Here is a 21,246-nt window from a genome sequence, read left to right as displayed (position 1 = left end):
TAGCATCATCAGTTTCATAAGACAAATCATGCAGTGAAACCCAAATGAAGAACTATCAATGAATAATGAAAATGATTTCATGAGATTGTTGGTATTCTTTGATATTTCCTATTAGTGCCTCCCAGTTGCCAATATCATTACTATGTGTTGTGTAAACTTTTTCATTGCATGGGTTTATTCCCTTTTGTGTCTATGAGAAGAAAATAAGTGAATATAGCATACAATTTAATAAAGATAAACTTTGTGCCGGTACACTAGAACTGTCCCGATATCACCATTAATTACCACACCTGTGTTTTGTCATGTTATTGATCATGTTACCATTAAAAGAAACATGCCACAATTAACAAGTGTTAATTGGTATGCATTAGCTGTTATTAAATTTTTTTAAAAAGCTTTTCTGTTGGGTTATCATGGTCATACTCAAGCCTTGGCATGAGGTAGTTAGACTTTTTTGGCAACAATTCACCGTTTGTTTATTTTTATATCAATTGTATTGTTGACAGTGTTGGGCAAGTTACTTTGTAAAAGTAACTAGTTACATATTACATATTACTTGCAACTGAACTATTTAGCTACAGTTACATATTACCCATAAAATAAAGTAACTGTAATAATATTACATATTATATTACTTTGTGTCCACAGCCTTAAGCTGTCACGTGTGAAACTACCACCTTATCACGTGACATGATTTCGCTGTTGGACAATATGCAAATTTTGGTTATAAGTAAGAAGCTGGTGAATAAGCTTCATTCAGTAGGCCTCGCATTACTCAGAGGATAACTAACGAGATTAGTAACTTTGTTACTTGTAGTAGTAATATTACGTAATATTAGACTCGTTACAGTAACTATATTACTTAGGTAACGCGTTACATTTTATATTACCTGTTTTTATAGCGTATTTCGTTATATTACTTTGTTGCCACAAAAGTAATAATATTACGTAACGCGTTACATAAGTAACGCGTTACTCCCAACACTGATTGTTGAGAGTTCCTTTTCCACTTCTTATTGCATTGGGCGAGTGTTACATAGCTGCATCAAACATATAGTGTATGAAAATGTATAATTTTGGGCTGGAGTATCGGTATATGCACCATGATGCTGTTGTGGTTCAAGCCCTACAATTAAAATCTGGTCAGTTCAAGTCAACTCAAGTCTCAAGTCTGGTCAATTTTTGATACTTTATGTGCAAGTACACAATTGTGTGTTTTATGCTTATTAATTTCTCAATAGATTCTTGAGTGCCAGACACAGTGTCATGAGAGTGCCTGCAGGAGCAGTAAATACTGAATAACTGCAGCTGATTGTGGCTACTATATGAATTGTTTGGTATATCCATACACTTGGCCACCAGAACGGGACATGGCCCATAACAGCCATAAGTATGTAAATGGTTTGTTTTGTGTGCACTATCAAGCCTGTCATAACTGAAGTACCAAATGTCATTAAGGTCATTGCTTAAAACATATTTTACCCTTCTCAGTGCATGTGTAGTCACACTATTTTATGTGCTGTTGTTCTTTGGCATAATGCTTTGTTGCTTGTTAAAACTTCAGTTGGTTTACATACACATACACATTGTGACATCATTCATAACCCTGATATTACATACTATTGCTATGTAATCGATGTGTTGGTAGCCTACAAATATATATATATAATATGGTTTTGTTTTCAGTGAAAGAGTATGTAAGCATATAATTGTGTTAAAAAAATCAACACTATTAAACCAAATGAATAATAACAAGAAACCGCAAACTAACTGTTATATTACATTTTTGTGTAGAAATTAACCAACCATTAACTTATTTGTTCATTATAAGGAAATGTTTGTTGTATACTAGACAGTTTCAAGACCACACTGTAATAATATAGATGACTAAATGGATACAAACAAATTATCAAATTGACATCGATAAAGTCTAGATCACCACCGATTACCACACCTATGTTGTTAACCATGTTACAGTTTTTGTTTAATACCTAACCTGGTCAGTTAGAGAATATTGTGTTAATAATTAACAGGTGTCAATTAATTATTAAGTGGTATTTATTTTTAAGTTGTAGCTAATAAAAGGTTTTGTGTGGCTTCATCTTATGTTGCAAACTATATTGTTTATTTATCTTGATGACTACAGCATTCTCATCTTGCAATCTTATTGGTCACTTACAATTTGCTAAATGCTCGCTGTTACTTCTTCATAATAATATTTAATTTGGTGCACCCTTTTATTCGATTTTCTCACTTGCATGCATGTACATACGTAAACCCACATCTACATGTTGTAGAGCACTGTACAATTATAGATGACCTTTGCTGTCAATAGGGGAAACACTGTACTAGTGTAAACAATGTATTTATAAGCTGATGGTTGATTAAGTATTCAAATATAAAGTAACTGTACTTAATTATTACCACACAGTTTCAATATCAAACATATGTATTACAGAAGTATGTAATATCTTCAATTTTTTAACATCAGTTGCCACTCTGATACAATAGTTATTAGCTGGGAAAATCAAGGTGCAAGGGTGTATATACCATTTATACAATTGTGGATGTATTACTAATATGAAACAATTCCGATACTATCTTCAGCTGCTCAAACAAAATGCATGTCACTAGCTATATTGTTTCCAACAAGTATATTTAATGAACATCACTAAGTGATCATCATTGTTTACTGGAATTCAAAAGAAGTAGTGACAATAACAGGTAGTAACAGCAAATATCTATGTATAACAGTCATGAAAACTGTTAACAGCAAAGTTAACCAGCTGAAAAGTTATTTATACATGAACCACATTGATGTTATATTTATTATGTTTGTGAATTTACCATCTTTGAATTGAAAACTTTAATGTTTGCAATAATATTTTGTGAAGTGTGAAAAACAAATCAAATATTTAGATGATTAACAATTCCATTTAAGCACTGCAGAGTACACACAGCTATTACTAAACAACCCTGTAGTGGATGAGTTTTATAAATACAATAAAGATTATTGTGTGGGAAACACCATCATAGTGTACTGGAATACTTGAATTATAGTTAATTACCAAAAGTTGTGTAACAAATTTTGATGTGTCATGCTTAAATATTATTGTGTTCAGCTAATGCATGGCTAATATATTACATAAAGCTGTGAATTGCAGCCATATGCTCCATTATGTTTTGGTAAGATTGCTAAGCAACCTATAGATTGCACACTAATGCATTTTTATATGGGAGCCTTCCCTACTGCTTGGGTGCGGTGACTGAACAAGCAGTCTTATTAACAACAGATTTGCTTTATACTAAGAATGATGGTGCATATTCAACTGTCAGGTGTTTTTAACAATAGTAGCTATGGTACTTACCAAGAGTTCACAAATAGCTAACTATGAAAGAAATTATAACTGATTACTTAAACAGTTAGTGACTAACTGGTCACTAACATTATGTGGAATTATAAGTCATAAGGGTGTGTAATAATCTATGTGCTTTCTATAAAAATCTGTGATAATGTTTATATCATACAGTTCCATACTTGAATTATTTCATGACAGCAGAAAAATAAACACATTTTAATAGGACATGAATTGGGTTACTGTGCTATTATGAATGCTATTTATTATGTTGTACAAGCTTAAACAAATATTTTGTAGGGAGCTCCAGTGTTGCTGGGTTGTTTTCAGTTGTCAATGTGACAACTATATAGTTTGGGTGTGATGATCGGACAAAATAGGATTATTAATTTACCACAATTAACTAGTGGTCAATTTCTGTGACTGACTATTCTGTATGAACAATGAGAATATGTTTGTCTGTGTAAAGATGTTGGACAAAGGATGTGGTTAGTAAACTACCTGTAAATTGGTGACAGTGTTGTATGACATTAAAATATGCACCTACATAGAAGAAAATCACTGAAGAAAATCACTGAATATTAAAATCCATTATGACAGATTGTTCTTTGTATATAATGGAGATGTTTTGTGTACTCTATAGCTAGTGACTGTTATACGAATGTATGCGTAATGATTACCCAATTCCCACACCTATGCCGTTGAACATCTTACAATTCTATCATGTCACACATACCATAGCAACATTATAATTGGCAAGTTGTTTATATGTAAGTGGTATCTATTGTCATATACATTCATATAAGCTCATAAGCATAGTTGTAATTTCACACACACGCACGCACGCACGCACGCATGTATGTACACACGCACGCACACATACACTATATGGTACACCTTGATGTGTTGATGGTTCAGTCATAACCTACATTTAAGATGCACTATGTATCAATGTAGGAATACTGAAATATTTTGCAAACGTATTACACAAGCGTGAAACATTAGTAGGCCAGTCCTTAAAGCTAAGGTAGTACAAACACAGTATGTACTGAAGAGCTTCTTTCAGTGGTGTGGTTGGTGATTAAGCAATCAACAACAAATTTTAACTATACCAAGAATGACCATTTCTTGCATACACTGTACAAATAATTATGTCAAGTATCTAACACCATAGCTATATAGCAATATTTATACAGTAATGTAATGGTGGTCTCTATTGGCATTAGCTACATGTAAACTGCTTACTGATCATTGACTCTTTGGACCAGCCTATATGATTGTTGGCTGTGTAAAATACTCAAAAATTTGTGAAGATTCATGCATAGTACCAGCCACTGAGGCATCAGAGAGGAATCACTGCCAGTGATGTGTATGATGTATAGTCACACAATTGAGGATGGAACTTCTACAACCTTGCAAACCAGTGCCATAATTGTACTGTACTGGCTGCTTGTACATTATACCTCTGCACCAGTAAACAAGTTGTCATAGGAATACACTTAAGATGTTAACACAGCAATGTATTGCACAACATGCACTTGTGTCAAAACTTGAAAGTTACAATTTTCAAAACTATATTATAGTAATTTTCAAGATATTTGAGAGGCAAATACCAGTTTTCTTGTGTATAGGTTCCTAGTAGGGTATAGCACATAAGGTAGTTAAAACATGCCGGCAAGTCTTAGCAGAGGAATTTCCAGATACTAGCGAACATTGCAGGAGTACATGTCAAGATTGTAATTCTCTGTCACTAATGCATGGGATAGCGTTTCTGCAGATGATAATGTAAACTTGAATATTTCAATTAATGCAACCATCTAGCTAGCTATTTCATAAATATAAATTTATATGCATAATATAATATCAGCAACTGTTATACACAAGATAATTACAAAAACATAGAACTTCACTTAGAAAATGTCAAAAGCAAAATTTCTCATTTAAAAAGTCACTTCGAAGCACTGGTGCCCTGAATAAGTAACATCACCTGTACCCTTGGGGAGCACAATGGTAGGTGTAACTGGTCTACAATTGTTGTGCACTTGTTTGTGATTGTTGTGTATAGGATTAGCTTGATCTGTAAAGGGGTCAGCTTCTGTAAAGGGATTAACTTCAAACTGACCTGGTACCAGTTGCTTTAAAAGATCTTCAACATTTAAATATTGCACAATTGGTGTAGGGCTTGGATCCAAAAAAGGCTTTTCTATAGGGTGACCTGATAGGGGTGGCCACTGTTGTGAATAAAGTTGCTGTTCTGATGGAATGGATGATGTATTAGTGAACAATGATTGAGGTACATCAGGATGAATAGGTGCATGAGAAGGAGGAGACACTGGTAGATATGATTGTCTATTAAATAGACCACCTTGAATTGGAGCACTAGAATATTTATTTGCAGTGAAAGCATATGTCTTTGTTATATGATTGGCATTTTCCCTCTTGTTTAAGAGAGTTACATTGGCTTTCCCTTTATAAGGCCAAGTAAGAGAGCTATCGTACTGACCTTCAACTGTACAAAAATGCACTTCAATTCCTTTATCCTTCTTCGTAAATTTTTTTTCTAAGATTTTGAGTTTGATGCAGCCGTGCACACAAAAGCATTTTATAGCCACGAGAATGGCTATAAAAGATTTCAGAATGAGACCAGTCTGAACTGATCTTCAGATGAATAATAGTTGGTGCCACTCGTGGTGACATGCTGGTTACAAGCTTACTCATTTTAGCGAGATAAACTTCCCAATTGTTTTTCTTTACTTCCTCAGCCATCATTTGAAAACCATTTATCCAGTAGTCGACCTGGCCTGCTTTTAACTTCAACTCAGTTAACTCATCTTTCATAGCCGTAATCTCCTTCTGCTGCGTTTTCCATGCCAATGTTTGGTGTGTGATTACATTTGTCTCTAAGTGTTGCTGCTGAAGCTGTTTACGGAGCATCTTTTCCTCACAACCTGCTTCGCTTAAAGCACAAGCTACTGTTTGCTCAGGACATGCATCAAGATGATCAGACATTTTATGACGTTGGATCACATCTGAAGAACAGTGATTTGGACACACTAGAGGATAGTTTGAGCATACATTGAAGTGCTGCTTGGTGATTTTTTCATGAGTGGACTCTAAACCACAATATTCGCAAGAAACTGTACGGTTGGGGCATGAGTAACTCATATGCCTGTGTGAGGAGCAGTGTAGCAGGCTATGTGTGGAGTTGTAAATAAGGAAATATAGTTAGTAAGGATATCTATGGTGAGGGGCAGCAATTGTCAGCAGGTGATCACCTTTAAAAAAATTTTTGGGGTCTTCAACTAGGCTGAAGTTGCAATTCCAGAGTGGAACCCCCCTTTTAAAAAGTCTGGATCCACCCCTGGTTACATATCATCACTGTAATAACTTATAATTAATTACTCCAGGTATAGTTGTGCATGTGCTTGTGTTATACACATGCTTCATGTTCCTTTAGCCAACATATCCTACTTGTTTACCAGCAGATTTATAACACCAGTTAACCTCGTCACAAGTGCTCATTCCATATATACAGTATATCAGATTGGTAAGGTAAAATGAAATATATACACAAAATGATGTAATATCATATTTCATTCTGTTCAGTTGCAGTAGTACTGGTTGCTAATAGCAACACAACCGGACAGTGGTCACTACCAGTGATACTCCTCTTCATGATACAGTCACACAATTGAGGTAGTAGTTTCTTGGATAGTACAAAATAGTCCAGTCTCCTGAAGATATAATACATAACATAATGGATAAGTATAAATTCTGACCAAAGAAAAAGTTGATAAACCAGTTATTTTAATTCATCAGTTTTGATAAGTGTCTTTAATAATTGTTTAGATGTGATTTTTTTGTCGACCAAAAATTCCTGTTCGACAGTAAAAGCGATAACTTTTACAAAATGAACAAGGTGCCAGCCATGCATCGAGTATTGGTTAAAAGAAAACCATGTATCCATAGTCCATACCCACGTGAACCAAACTTTAACAGTAAATTTCATGCGATGAATGGAGGATACAATTCTATACCGAATGCTTAGGAAGAAAGCTTTCTTACAGTTTACAGCCAGTTCTGCACACTTCACATTCAGCCATCAACAATGAATGAACACTTTTAAGCAGATAATCATAATAGGTGCATATTAATTAACAGTGACCAACCATCCCACGTTCTTCGACCGACTGTTTGCTCGGTATGACCAGTAAGAGTAGGCATCCTTCCTGTCTGGGTAAAGATGTCGGAATGAGTCAACAAAACCTTCTACTAGTAGATCAGTGAAATCATCTCTCTCTTCCTTAGTGAACCCTGCACTACCCTCATTGCTCTTTGGTCTAGCAAGATCTGTAAAGCAATAATAAACGGTAATTTACAATTTCAGAACTAAAACACATCCTGGTTACTATTTTGAGTGGTCTACAAAATCTCCTTTATAAAACACCTGTCAAACACATGGTAATGTGTTGTGGGACCTAGGGGACCTTGTAGTGTGTTATACAGGGTTTGCATGCTAAACACATTATGACGTGAAATCCTCAACAACCACACTTACAGTACCACTAATTACAGTCGATTAAACTCGCTTTGTTACTCGCAAATTAAACAACTGCCACATTCCTTAATTGGGATCGTGTGCAATTAGTGCTCGTAACATTGCATTTGGGTGGTACTGTATTATACATCTGTGAGGTCAGTGGGTGAAGGCTACAGCCATTTCCAATGGCTCTGTGTAACGTTTGTGAAGTTACTTATTAGGATAAATTCCATTGTTAAGTATTACAGCGTGCCACTTCCTCTATTTAAAGATCATTTGGTGCACTTAAACGGTTCCAAGGCAAATCTTGATTTCAAGTGTGGTGTGAATCTGATAGACTGCTGCACAATTATTTATGCAAAATAAGGAGGATTTTCAGGGCTAATCACTGTTGGTAAGGTAATGGTGAGAGAAATGGTAAAATCACTTAAGATAGAATAAGTTGAAAATTAGGATAATAACCATCATATAGGTTGGAAATAAGACAAATGTGTACCGTATAGTAAAAAACTTTGGTGAATAGCACTACAATCACCGAAGTTTTATCTGCCAATTATTTTTAGCAATCACATGAGCAGATTAGCCAAGTTGAAAGGATGGGTATTGAAGTATCGTGACAGCTAGGCATCGTGGGCATTTCCAAGCGTTCCTTTCGATTGTCACGAGGTTCATTGTCCCCACAAGAGTTCACGAAATCCAAACATTGCTCTCAACATTACTAGAACCAGCGAACGATCAATGCTTACATTTGTACGGTAGCTACCACTTGAATGCAACGTTGCTACAAGCAAGTACACAGCGATTAAACTAAGGGGTGTGACAGCCATTTCCATCGTGAGTCGTCATCCCTCAATGTGAGAGATAAAGACTCGCGATCAAAATGGCTGCCACACCCCTTAATTGCCAAGTTGAATCACTCGCATGTAGCAATGTTGCATTCGAGTGGTAAAGTACGTGGTAGCTAAAAAATTCACATTCACCAAAGTTTTTTTCATCAATATTGCAATAGTAGGTTTTCGCTAAACCTTTTTACTGCCAAAGTTTTTTTACTATACGGATTGTCAAGCATGCGATTGAGACACTCTAATAGAACAATCAGGGAATAAAATAACGGTTGCAACTTATTTTCAAATATGTACACATACATTAGGGTGGTGCTGAACCGATTAAGTCCAGCCACTCAATACAAATTTGTTACAACACACACATAATATACAGTGGCCCAAACTTTTCTAGCGTACAACACATAATTTATGCCTTAAAGGTTGTTGTAATGCTTTAGTTTAGCATAAAAAGGTTCAGAAATAACATGCCTTCATTTCACGCCTATATAACTCTGAAGTTTCAAGCTGATATTTAAAATAACTTGGCCAATGAATAATTTAGTGCTAAGCCACTTTGGCCCCAACCATTTCTCACCTTGTAGAATAATCCTTTTCACTGATAACAACGTGGACAGTGAAAACGCACACCGGTGGACTACAACATTGACTAATAGTCCCATCAAAATCACATTGTGGAAGTGTGTTATTGAAGAGTAACGCTTACACGATGCATAAGGTATACCAAATTTTAATGGTATGTGGTACATAATTCTAAGTTATTTGAGAGAAAGAAAACTGCGTGGAAAGTTATGGCACACTCTGTATAACAGTTATCACACGATGGCAGCTGGTGTCGTTCTCCAGTAAATTAACCAGAGTTGCGACAAACTGATGTACTAGCATGAATAACGTTAGTTGAATACCATTAGTTGTATCTACAACAGTAGTCGGGCGGTCTTATGGAGCTTGTTCTGTTAGTCCACTGAGACGCTTCACTGTGGTCTATTACTTTCTGCATTTGTTCACACATTACCAAAAAATGCTGCAAGCCCCCTCCCCCCCCCCCCCCAAGGGTTACAATGACAAAAAGGTGATAACTATTAATACACACCACTCAAGTTGTGACATCAAAGATGAAATGGTAGTGATGATATCAATGTTGATATAACATTCTGCCTGGAAGTGGTCTACTGTCTTTGAGTACTAGCTCAAGCCATAGTGCACTACAAGCTACGCCATGTGATCACATGGCCACAACCCACGATCAGGCACCACAGAGCCACACCTCCATGATCAGATGTGTCACCCCCAATCATGTTTCATGATTACCTATAGGATGATGGGCCACATTCATGTCACCACAGCAGATAACTGGTTTTGATTGGTCCAATTTCTTCAGGTAACCTCTAAGGTCGGCATTCCATTGTTGCCGATACAGCAACCTCTTCAGTCCCTCCCCTGCATTAGGCACATCTGCAAACAGTGTAATGGTTATATGTAATGATGGGTGAAGCTACTTACAAGTTGTAGCAATATAATGATTATCGTATTCAGCAACAATCAGTCTCCCTTCATCATCGTGCTCCTTGATCCCTGTAGGGTGTACAACACACATGTATCATACTGGGTACTTATTTTGAACAGTAAAATTTGACTAAAAACACAACTTAAGTAAATAAAAGTCCCACATGATGAGACAGACAATGTTGAGTGCAGTCAGTTAAAATACAATGAAAAGCCAATTATCCAAACACAGTTGTTGAACAGATAATACAGCAAAGGTTAAAATCTCTCTTACCCACCACACACTACACACACACACACATACACACCACACACACTACACACATACGCACACACACACACACACACACACACACACACACACACACACACACACACACACACACACACACACCCACAACACACACACACTCACCCACAACACACACACTCACACACATACACTCACCCACAACACACACACTCACACTCACCCACAACACACACAAAGACACTACACACACCTACCCATTCCATATGTAACTTTCAGTGGCTTTACTTTAGTAAGTAACCTAGAAAAATGAAACAATAGTACAAATAAACAAACAAACACACATCATTACTGTGCATAGTACTGCACTGTTAGTACTGTTCAGGTTTCCAGAATCTGTCATGAAACAGGGCACGTATTGAACCTTTATCTTAGATAAGTTTAGTATACAATACCAACACCTGTAAGTTCTGAACAATTTTGGTGAAAAGGCTCCAATAAAGCAGTCAGGCAATATAAACTACTCTAATGTAAGTCAGCGGTATAGGAAACCCCTTTTCAAAATTCCTGTGCACACCCCTGTACTATATACGCATATAATATATGCTGCACAAACTCAGATGGTATCTTGACATTTTGTATCTATCAGATCAGGTTTACAATTGTTGCTAGTACCCCCAATCAGGTTGGATAGCCAATAATTTGTTTAGCTCAAATTGGCTCTTAATTGTTCACACTGCTGTATCCAGGGCAACAAGCTTGACATTGTGTACATTAAATAATATAAGGAGCTGTAACAGCTGTACAATACTATTTTAACCAGTGCTGCTCCATTGACAGGCGATATCTGGTAGACTGAAGTCTACTAGAAGTACAGTATGTAATTGCCACAATACTTTACTGGGTTAGAAGATAGTATGAATGGGATGTAGTCTAAATAATAAATTCAAAGTTTTAATGCTAAGGTCACTCTCTTTAGTAGGATAGAATGAAATTTGCAACTGTGAGTAATTACTTCCTGACTCACTCAGTGTTGATGCTTACTGTATGAAAATAGTTGAAATGAATGTTATGATGACAATGACTGGAATACATTTAACCCATTAACGACCACTGCTGCCATATGGCAGCATGGCATCATAACTCACTCATAGAATAAACTTTAGCCTCGCTATAACTTGTAAAACGCGTTTCATAGCAAGATGCGCTAGTACTGAAACGGACACACCCATAGAGGTCCAGTTTCTGGGATAACCAGATCTTTCCCGGACTAGTGCGCGTTTGTTACGTAATAGTGTAAAGTGTAACCTGTTATAATAGGCAAATTAAATCGTTCTTCGGATTAAAACCTAGTAGCTGATAACAAAGAAAGTGTTATACACTGATGGAGACAACAGTTGGCTGCTTTATCCCAGACGTGGCATGGTGGACACGAGTGCAGATACACATGCGCAACAGCAGAAATGGGACAGATTATGAAGAAACCAGCAGTGGAATGGATCGCACTGTAAGTAAACTATATAGAATAGTTCTTTGGAGTGTAATACACCTTAGTAAATAGTTAGTTGGGATTCCACTGTTTGTTCGGGCTGGTTTTTACCGAAGTTTAGACTTTGTTGTTTGATAACTTTGTTGCGGTTACTGCTTTGTAAACAAAGACAGCACAGTCGACTTCCTTAGTTTATAGCGAGTATTTAGATACAGTAGTCCTGTGTACTGAACAGTTAGTATGATGTGGTTCGGCAATTCGGCCAGGGGTCCTGGAGAATTTGGCCGTCAATGGGTTAATTAATGTATAGTATAAAACAATGAAGCACTAACGGTAGTGTATTGACACCAATATAGCATGAGGCAAAGTCAATTGCTATATTAGTCTCTTGTGCTTGGTTTCTTGTAAAGTGGAAAGTCTAAGCGGCCACCTCTATAAAAAAGGGATAATTCTAAAATGACCAATTTAAATACCCACACGTAATCCACCAGCCACCTGGTCTACACACTGTAGCCCAAAGGTGGCCAGGTTCTTTACATGATCAATGATGTCTCGTCTCCAATCAAACTAGTGTGGAGAATTATTCTCATGACCAGTCTATCAAAATAATTCAGTCACTAAAAGCAAAGGAACCATCACAGGAAAGGTGTCTATTGTCTCATTTCAAGCAAAGGAAGTATACTTACTACACACTACTCACCCTGTCCCACTGTATCCTTTCTTTTCTGCTGGATACCAGTAACAGTGATAGTCACTCAACTCTTTTGGTAATGACTACATAAAAATAGCAGCCTCCTAAGTTGTATTGCTATATACATCTTTATACAACACACACACGCACGCACAGCACACACCTCAGGCATGTCTTCATGAGAACATTTCACTTCTTGTAATCCATACACATCAGCTGACTCCTTCTTCAAATATTCAACTCCACCTTTCTGAAACGAAGAATATATTTTTAGTAAACGGACAACCATCATTCAGTCTCTGCAAGCACAAAACAACATTATGATGATAAGTCACAATAGAGTGATCATTTCAAAGCAAAGCTATATACTCTTTTAACATACGTACATAAAAGTTTAATACCTACTAGTATATTAAAAATTATAAATTTAAAAATGAAGTAGGAATCCAAGCGATGAAAAGTAGTGAAACAAGTGATGAACAATGGTAGCTATTACAGTATAGCTCAGTGGGAAATCCCTACTTTGGCATGGTATAACAATTATTTTGTGTTCAATGCCAAAGTAGGATTTCCCACTGAGCTATACTGTAATAGCTACCATTGTTCATCACTTGTTTCACTACTTTTCATCGCTTGGATTCCTACTTCATTTTTAAATTTATAATTTTTAATATACTAGTTTGTTTAGTTGTTTGATAAAGCATACAGCTAGCTATAAACATGTGACTGTTCTATTAGGATGACTGCTGTATTAGAGTATCTCGAGTCAGCCTGCAAAGATGTGTGCTTACCCCAAAAAGGGGTGTGGTCATCATGGTTTTGGTCGATTCATAGAGAATCTTGAATCCAAGCTCGAATCGACCTACCAACTTGAAGGTGTGTGGTCACTAGCGTAAAAGGGGCGTGGTAATCGTGGTCTCGATCGATAATACGTAGAATAAAGATTGGGCGTGATGTCATGACCTATCGTGGAGTACCGGTACCTCCGTACTCTGCTCTGTACAGTAGCGTAGTCTAAGTGCTTTAAATAATTTTGTGGCGTCTATTATGCTGCTTAAAGAAAGTGTTGATATGAAAAATTAACGCCTCGATATGGTTTCGTTGGATAAAGAAGAAGACAAGCAGCTTGATTGAAGATAAAAGAAAAGACAGGAACCCTAAAAGGCACATCCCACTAGTGCTGTGGAGTAAAATGGTGACCATACGCTGCTTCGTTTGGGCTCTAGGCTTGCGACTGTGGTCAGTGAGTGAGTGAGGCAGTGAGTGAGACAAAATTTCGAGTTTTGACAATTTTTTAAATATCCTATATCCGGCCACCAGTAAGCATTTTCTTGTTTTTAACGCTACATTTGATGCTAGATGGACTAATATTATTTGTTAAAAGTGATTTTCGTCACGTAAGAAGTTTCTAAGCTGGTTTTTAAAAGGCAATAATTTTGGCAGCGCGCGTCATTTCAGGGGGATTCCTACTCAAACAGTACTACTGTACTGTTTGATATTTACAGACATCAACAATAATACCTTCATCCAAGCTCTTATGCCATTAACATTCCATGAACAAATCTTGAGATTCCACTTGCTATAGGAGGGAAACAGCTATTATAGTTGCATTCTACGGTCTGGTTTGTGTACAACATACTTTGATTATATCATGGCCACCATAGGTTACACTATGAACTAGACACATTAATATTACAGATCACAACTATTGCATGGGTCATGGGAATATAGCTTATTTTATTTATGACACACATTTTCTGCAATGTCAGCTGGTGTGATGCAAAAACCCAGCCCATCGTGGCCGTAAGACTCATGTTCCAAATTGATTTTTTGGTGAATTATGGAAGATATTTTCAAATCTAAAGTATTATCCAATGAAAAAAGCTTCTTATAAGTTGCAATATAGACAATTTTTCTTCCCAATAGCTTTGTTAACTACACACAAACACACAGAGAAAAGACTCATTGTTCGCGCAGGGCCTTACTGGTTGCAGCGTAAGTGCCTAGCTGTGCAAAAGAGTATAAGAAATCTGGACTAAACAATTAAACATAGGTGAATTTGATCATGCAATCACTTCTATCATTGAGGTGGCTACTAGCACAGATTGAGAATGATGCTATATGATGTAATTGCTAGCCAAGCTGCTGCAACCTGAGATGATTGACTAATTGTTAATGAAATTTCACCACCCTTCCATACACAGCACTATATGTGTGTCTAACCTGTGACTAAACACATGTACACACAAACATGTACATGTACAAGCACACAAACATGTACATGTACAAGCACACAAACATGTACATGTACAAGCACACAAACATGTACATGTACAAGCACACAAACATGTACATGTACAAGCACACAAACATGTACATGTACAAGCACACAAACATGTACATGTACAAGCACACAAACATGTACATGTACAAGCACACAAACTAACACTCCACTAGCATTCTTGGCATCTGGTGTAAAATCATCGGTGCCACAATCTATAGCATCAGTGTTGCTCACTTGATCAATCTGCACAACACAAATAATGTTTAAATGTTGCATGTAGTCGATAACTACGCATACAGAGCATAGCTGTATAGTCAAAGATTTACTTTTAATTCGTTGGAGTCACCATTTCCTTTCTGTTTCGGTGTCCTTTTCCGTTTCCCAGCAGGACTTGATTCAGTCGCACTACCCTGCAGAAAGCGACACAGTTGGTAGACACTTTGCATCGATCTACAAAACTTCAAATGTTGCAGCACAATGGACATCGCGATACTGCCGCAATGACAAGGTTGAGATAAACAAATGCGCTTTAATTAGAATCAAACAATACTTGAGAAAGTAAGTGAAGCGAAAACAATAACAAAAAACCTTGCAAGTCTTTTAATTAATTCAAACTAACCTTTCTCTTCCTCCCAGACATCAGGTCAAATATATATACGCGCCAAACATCACGTGATTAATGCGGGTTAATTGTTACCATGGTAATTAGTAACAACGCGATTACTCACTTGACGCAGGTGACTGTCACTCCCGCATTTCGGCCACGCCTAGCCAGTTCCAGTGACTGGTTAAGTTTATACGGCGCTTTGATCTCAGTAACAGTAGGCGGTATTAAATGATGGCCGAAACCGTCACTAATCTCGTGAGTGAAGCCAAACGGAACAGATTTTCACAGATACATCGTCTTAGTCATGAAGGTGAAAAGTGCTTTGTATTATGATACCAGTAATAATTGTGTGTTGTTATTTTGCAGATGTCCTCAGAGTTTTCGATATTATTTCTGAGTACATCCAACAGCAGCTTTCATCTGGGAAGGTACGTTAGTGAAGCCAAGCGTCTTAGTTAGGCTTTGCTGTGAAGAAACCTTGGTTTAACTAACATGTACTTTATAGGGCGTCAATGTGATTGGAGTGGGAACATTCACTCTAGCGCAGACGACGCTAGATCTGGGGAACAGGCAGATTACGGTCCAGCGTCCTGTGTTCCTGCTGTCAGAAAAGCTGGCCATGACACACGCCCTACAACACACTAAACATTTTGTCTCCTCTAAAGTTCCAGTATTACCTATTAATTACACTGCTCTTGCTAATGAGAGTCCATTTGACCGGGACACTATTGAACTATGCATCAAAGAAGTGCTACTGGCTCTGAACAAGTATATATCACAACAGCGACACGTTGAGTTTGTGTTTCCAGGAATTGGCAAGCTGCTCATCCGTGATTCTAAAGCCAAGATGAAGTTTTACCGGGAATTTGTATCCAATGTTGATGGCAGCGGTGAGGTTAAGAGGATGCCAACGGCTGCTCTTCATTCTCGACTCTCCGTCATGTCTTCTGAGTCTCGTCCACCAACAGCCACTACAATAACTCTACCAAGGTAACTAGTAAAGTTATAAGTTCTCAGTTATTGATGTAATTGTTTGTCATTGGCCATTCCCCAACCATTTTCATTGTACGGCTACCAAAATTTCTTTGATACATTTTAATGGGGAATCCTGTAGTGATTTTCTCTGCTTGTAAAATTGGAGGGTGTGTAATTTCAAATTCCTGTGTTAACCGAGTTTATTCTAGTTTCATCTTAAGCCTCCGAGAGCAAGAAACAAGCTGGCTTGTCATGAGCCAATCCTTTTAATTTGACATGGAATTACCAGTCTTAGTTGTTGAGCTTCATGATTGTCTATTCTTAGGTTTCCAAGGTATGGAGGGTTGGGTACTGCTAACAGTTACAAAGACTGTGTAAAAGAAACTTCAAAATGTAAAATTGAACCTTTGTTTGCACCCTATTTGATTGTTCATCATGACTTTTTAAGTGATCGCTCACAATTTACCACACCTCACTAGACAGTCAGTACATGGACATTCGCTACATGTACACACACACACACACACACTACACATCTGATTATTCTACTTCACACAGGTTGGTGTCCGTGACACCGTTACGAAGTACTCGACCTACTCAACAGCCATCATCTCCACCTGAAGGGGACAGCGTGGCATCCACCACTCTACCTGCACTACAGGAAGGAGACCAAACCATATCTCCTCCATCTCCTGTAGAAGGGGAACTTGCTGGTATATATGAATAATTGTTCAAAAATGTTGGTGTATGCTATATTAGAATACAGTACACTTCAACACTCCAATAGCTGAGCTTCAGGTGTAGCTAAAATATTTGTATTTGAATACTACAGTGGGTACCTGTAGATGTGGACACTTGAAAATTAGAGCACTCATTTACCTGTATGTAATCTACTTGTCAATGAAGGTCTAAGTGTGTACAAACTAACCTACTAAGTTAGACATTTGGTTAATCCCAAAGTATCCATAATACAGATTCTACTGTAGAATACTCTATAATCCCACTCTAATTTCTTGATTGCAGTAAATATGGTGAAAATACACTAAAATATTCAAACATTCAGATTGGTGATACAGTGTATTTTCTTTTGTATATAGTCTCAACTGCGACTGAGCCGGTCGAAACTGATAGCAGTCAACTGCCGCCAGCACGAACCATTGCAAGTTAGTGTGAAGTTGAATCTATAGTTTATTTCTAGAGGTTTGAGGCGTAGCTGGTTTTATGGGTTTGAACTTTTATGTTTTGATTTACTCTCTGTGTGTTGCACACTCTGTGTGTGTGTGTGTGTGCGTGCGTGCATGTGTGTGTGTGTGTGTGTGTGTGTGCGTGTGTGTGTGCGTGTGGACCATATCTAGCTATAATTTGTAAATCAGTGAAAAAGATTGAAACTTAAATATCTTACAGTATATGTTTACTCTGTGGAGATATACATGCCATATGTGCCTTTTAGGTGCTCCTGCAGCCCACACAAGCACATGTTCTCATGCTGTCAATGGAGGGCAGAATCTCTGCTATGTCTGCCATCAGAGGGAGATACGTAACATGCCCATTTCCATGAAGAAGTATCGGCAAGAGCAGGAGCACCTTGAGGCTAAGATGTTGGAAGAGTACATGAAGCAGAGCAAAGCTCTTAGCATTGTGTTGGAGCTTAAGAAAAGAAGTGAGATGAAGAAATACAATGAAGAGGTTGCTGCTTATAATCTGACAATCGCACAGCAGGCATTGGTTAGTTGCATTTGTGTGTGTGTATGCGTGCGTGCGTGTGTGTGCATGTGTGGTTACAACTGTGTATATATTTCTTTTTATACAGAAGGACAAGCGTAACAGAGAGAAAAACAAGGAGGTAATTTAAGATTAATGTAATAGCACATGTCAGTATATTAGGAAAGATATGATACCTTGAAATTCCACCATACTGTATGCACATGTAGTGACTGTTCTATTAAAGTATTTCACTATATTAAAACTCTAATACAACAATCTCTTTAAATTTTACAACTTGTAGGAAGTGTAAATACCACACAATTAATACTGTACCTTTAAGTATGTACTTTATGTGTTCTCTTTATACAGCAAGCTTTTGTGTTTGAACGTAACATAAGGACACCAGAGCCCAAGTTCCAGCGAAGAGCTGAGTACCGGTCCCAACTGGATGAGCAGGTAGCTTACAAGAAGGGGAAAGAGAAGTATGAACAGGATTTGCAAGATAAACGGGAGAAGCTAGAAAACCAACTGGTGGCTGAAGAGTAAGTGACATATTAATTTTGAAAAAACTACTGAGCTACTTTCTAAGTGACGTAAAAAATTGTCATCAACAGAAATAGCTTTTTTAATATGGCTACTCTGTTTTTCTTGGTTGTGATACAAGATCAAATGCCATAAAATTGTTAGTTTGCGTGTTCTATGGAGACTATTCTGTGGCTGTGTTGTGTATTCCAGTTTAGTCAATACGATAGTAATGGGAAATAGGTTTGAGCCTATTATGCTTTTGTACAGTGTTCAAAAATCAAGTCATGTTAAAATAAAGGATTATGCTCAAGAGCTACTGTAACTGTTTTATAGAGTATATCAGTATTTCCTGACTGCTGTATTAGAGTAAGTGACTGCTCTATTAGAGTATCTCTCTGTATTACTGTAAAGGATAACAAGCAGCCAATAGTCAAGAAACATTTTTTTGTATTTTAATTGCAGTAAATGTGTATATTGTAGTGTTTTTTAGTTAAATGTTTGTAAATTGTCCCTGTCATGCTATGGTATTGCTGTTTAGGCTTGCAGCTGACGATGAAGCATTCCAACAACAGAGGATTGCTAATATGCAGCACTACAGACAGGCACTTGCTGAACAGGTATAAACAAAAAACATATTCATACATGCATATTAGAGATGGAATGATACAGGACTTGGAAACATCATTACATATACTGCTCCATAAATGTTGTGATACAACAATATATTGCGATATTACAAAGCATTGCATTATTATGTCAAATTTTCTTTTTTTTAAAAAAAACCGACGGGATATTTTCAATCTAACTCTGTGGCAATATCAACTTCAGGTTGTAAACTGACATCTGCATTTCTATATTTTGTAAACTTTATGCCAAACACAGCTATATATGTGTTATAGTATTCAAGTATTGCGATACACGATGTATCGATATAATACCTGGATCACTCTCTTGTGTATTGTGATACAACAACGATCCCATCTCTAACACGATCCCATCTCTAACACATGCATGGCCATACACACATGTACACATGCAAATTTCACAGTTACACATACTTTCAGGTTGAGAACAAGCCGGAACAACTACCTGTTGCAGAGCCAGACTCACTCCAGCCAATCTTTGGTGTTCATGACAAAACAGATGGGGCATGGGATCAGGAACAGAAGAGGAAGGCTAAGCTAACCTCAGTAGACCAAATGAAGATGGTCGCTGAAAAGGAGGAAGCTGAGAAGAGACAAAACCAACAAGCCATTCAAGAGGGGATTAACATGCTAGCTAGAGCAAGAAAAGAGTAAGCGACTTCTTTTATTCTAGAGTAATTCCATTGATTGTCCATTAGTATTACAGGTGTAATTAAGAGCATACAATAGATTGCATGTCAAATACTCTAATAGAGCAATCGCTTGTACTTTTAAGTGACAAGTACTAGTCTAAGCTTTAAAGGGCCTATGGCTCTTGGGTGGATTGTATACAAATCAGATACAAACCTTAGGGGTGGGTTATAACTATTACATATACGTAACAGTAGGACATCTCTTTTGGACGGAGTGTTTCCAAATCAGATAATAACCAAATGGGTATGTTATCAACTTTTTAGTGGTACGAGGCATGTGGCTGTGGTATGGTACGAGGTATACCCATTGGCATGCCTCATGAGGCTGTGGTGGTGTGGTATATGATTTCTTTGGTATATTTGAACTAATTATAGTGGCCAGACTGCGACCTAAAGGTGGTGTCCAATTAGAGTGTCCAAGCTCTAATAAAGTGTTGTAATAGGATTACAGGATATTTTTATGCCTTTACTCTAAATGATTATCATTACAATTATTTTATAGCTTAATAGCTGATCTGAGACAGAGGAGACAGGAACACGATAGAGTAAATGAGATTCTGAAGAACTCTTGGAACATCAGCATCAAACATCGTCATGCTCAGGAGAAGGAACAAGCCCAGTGGGAGGACAAACAAGGCATCACTGTCCTAGAACAACTGGAGGCTTACCCTCGATGTGCTCAGTGTAAGAGGAAACCAGAGAACACAGGAACCACTAACTTAGTAACTGGCACAAGATATGCAGCTGGTTGCAAGCTGATGAATTAGCTAGCATTTTGAAGAGACACACTGTGATATTATTATTTTTCCAGTTGCATTGAATTTTGAAAAGCATTGTATATATTTTCTGAGAGAAAAAATATTTCTTCATGTTTTTAAATCTAAACTGAAGTGTGTACTACATTTGTTGAACCCAGAGAAATTTAGCATCTGTTTACCTAATGCATTCTTGTGATTTAGAGCTTATTTCTGCAAAATTATGGTCTATCAGTGTCGACATATAACTAGATACTTGTACTACATGATGAGTTATCACAATGCCTAGACGAACAATCTTTGTTGCAGCAATTAAATACAAGTCAACAGTAATGTTCATAACATTGCAATACAGTAATATACAAGTTGAACATTGTGCAGCTAAA

The 21,246-nt window shown here is 37.2% G+C and overlaps 2 protein-coding genes across 2 annotated transcripts; one reads left to right on the top strand and one right to left on the bottom strand.

Annotated features, from left to right (window-relative positions):
* Nucleotides 1-6,895: 6,895 nt before the first annotated feature.
* Nucleotides 6,896-15,664, bottom strand: LOC136257815 (exodeoxyribonuclease-like). The gene is made up of 11 exons (XM_066051120.1): nucleotides 15,578-15,664; nucleotides 15,285-15,368; nucleotides 15,122-15,201; nucleotides 14,196-14,253; nucleotides 12,838-12,924; nucleotides 12,684-12,757; nucleotides 10,752-10,795; nucleotides 10,242-10,313; nucleotides 10,050-10,193; nucleotides 7,526-7,706; nucleotides 6,896-7,090 (listed from the first exon to the last, which is right to left on the bottom strand). Exons 1-11 carry the CDS (start codon nucleotides 15,596-15,598, stop codon nucleotides 6,943-6,945), a joined length of 993 nt encoding a protein of 330 aa, XP_065907192.1. The 5' UTR covers nucleotides 15,599-15,664; the 3' UTR covers nucleotides 6,896-6,942.
* LOC136257814 (coiled-coil domain-containing protein 81-like) lies at nucleotides 15,320-21,009 on the top strand. Its single transcript, XM_066051119.1, has 11 exons — nucleotides 15,320-15,875; nucleotides 15,932-15,993; nucleotides 16,071-16,555; nucleotides 17,099-17,253; nucleotides 17,638-17,703; nucleotides 17,991-18,265; nucleotides 18,351-18,383; nucleotides 18,614-18,786; nucleotides 19,308-19,386; nucleotides 19,834-20,063; nucleotides 20,608-21,009. Exons 1-11 carry the CDS (start codon nucleotides 15,794-15,796, stop codon nucleotides 20,870-20,872), a joined length of 1,905 nt encoding a protein of 634 aa, XP_065907191.1. The 5' UTR covers nucleotides 15,320-15,793; the 3' UTR covers nucleotides 20,873-21,009.
* The last annotated feature ends 237 nt before the right edge of the window (nucleotides 21,010-21,246 follow it).

The sequence above is a fragment of the Dysidea avara genome, chromosome 6 (genome assembly GCF_963678975.1).
Source record: "Dysidea avara chromosome 6, odDysAvar1.4, whole genome shotgun sequence".
In the NCBI taxonomy this organism is placed as follows: domain Eukaryota; kingdom Metazoa; phylum Porifera; class Demospongiae; order Dictyoceratida; family Dysideidae; genus Dysidea; species Dysidea avara.
The sequence above is the reverse complement of the archived record's forward strand: the minus strand, read 5'-3'. Positions and strand labels throughout refer to the sequence as shown.

Bases quoted from the DNA above. Each gene is read 5' to 3' on its own strand.
- LOC136257814 (XM_066051119.1), top strand. From the start codon at position 15,794: ATGATGGCCGAAACCGTCACTAATCTCGTGAGTGAAGCCAAACGGAAC. The intron at 18,384-18,613 runs GTAATTTAAGAT...CTCTTTATACAG, and splicing joins ACAGAGAGAAAAACAAGGAG to CAAGCTTTTGTGTTTGAACG. The intron at 20,064-20,607 runs GTAAGCGACTTC...ATTATTTTATAG, and splicing joins CTAGCTAGAGCAAGAAAAGA to CTTAATAGCTGATCTGAGAC.
- LOC136257815 (XM_066051120.1), bottom strand. From the start codon at position 15,598: ATGTCTGGGAGGAAGAGAAAG. The intron at 15,369-15,577 runs GTTAGTTTGAAT...CGCTTTCTGCAG, and splicing joins TGTCTGGGAGGAAGAGAAAG to GGTAGTGCGACTGAATCAAG. The intron at 10,314-10,751 runs GTAGGTGTGTGT...TACACCCTACAG, and splicing joins GAAAGTTACATATGGAATGG to GGATCAAGGAGCACGATGAT.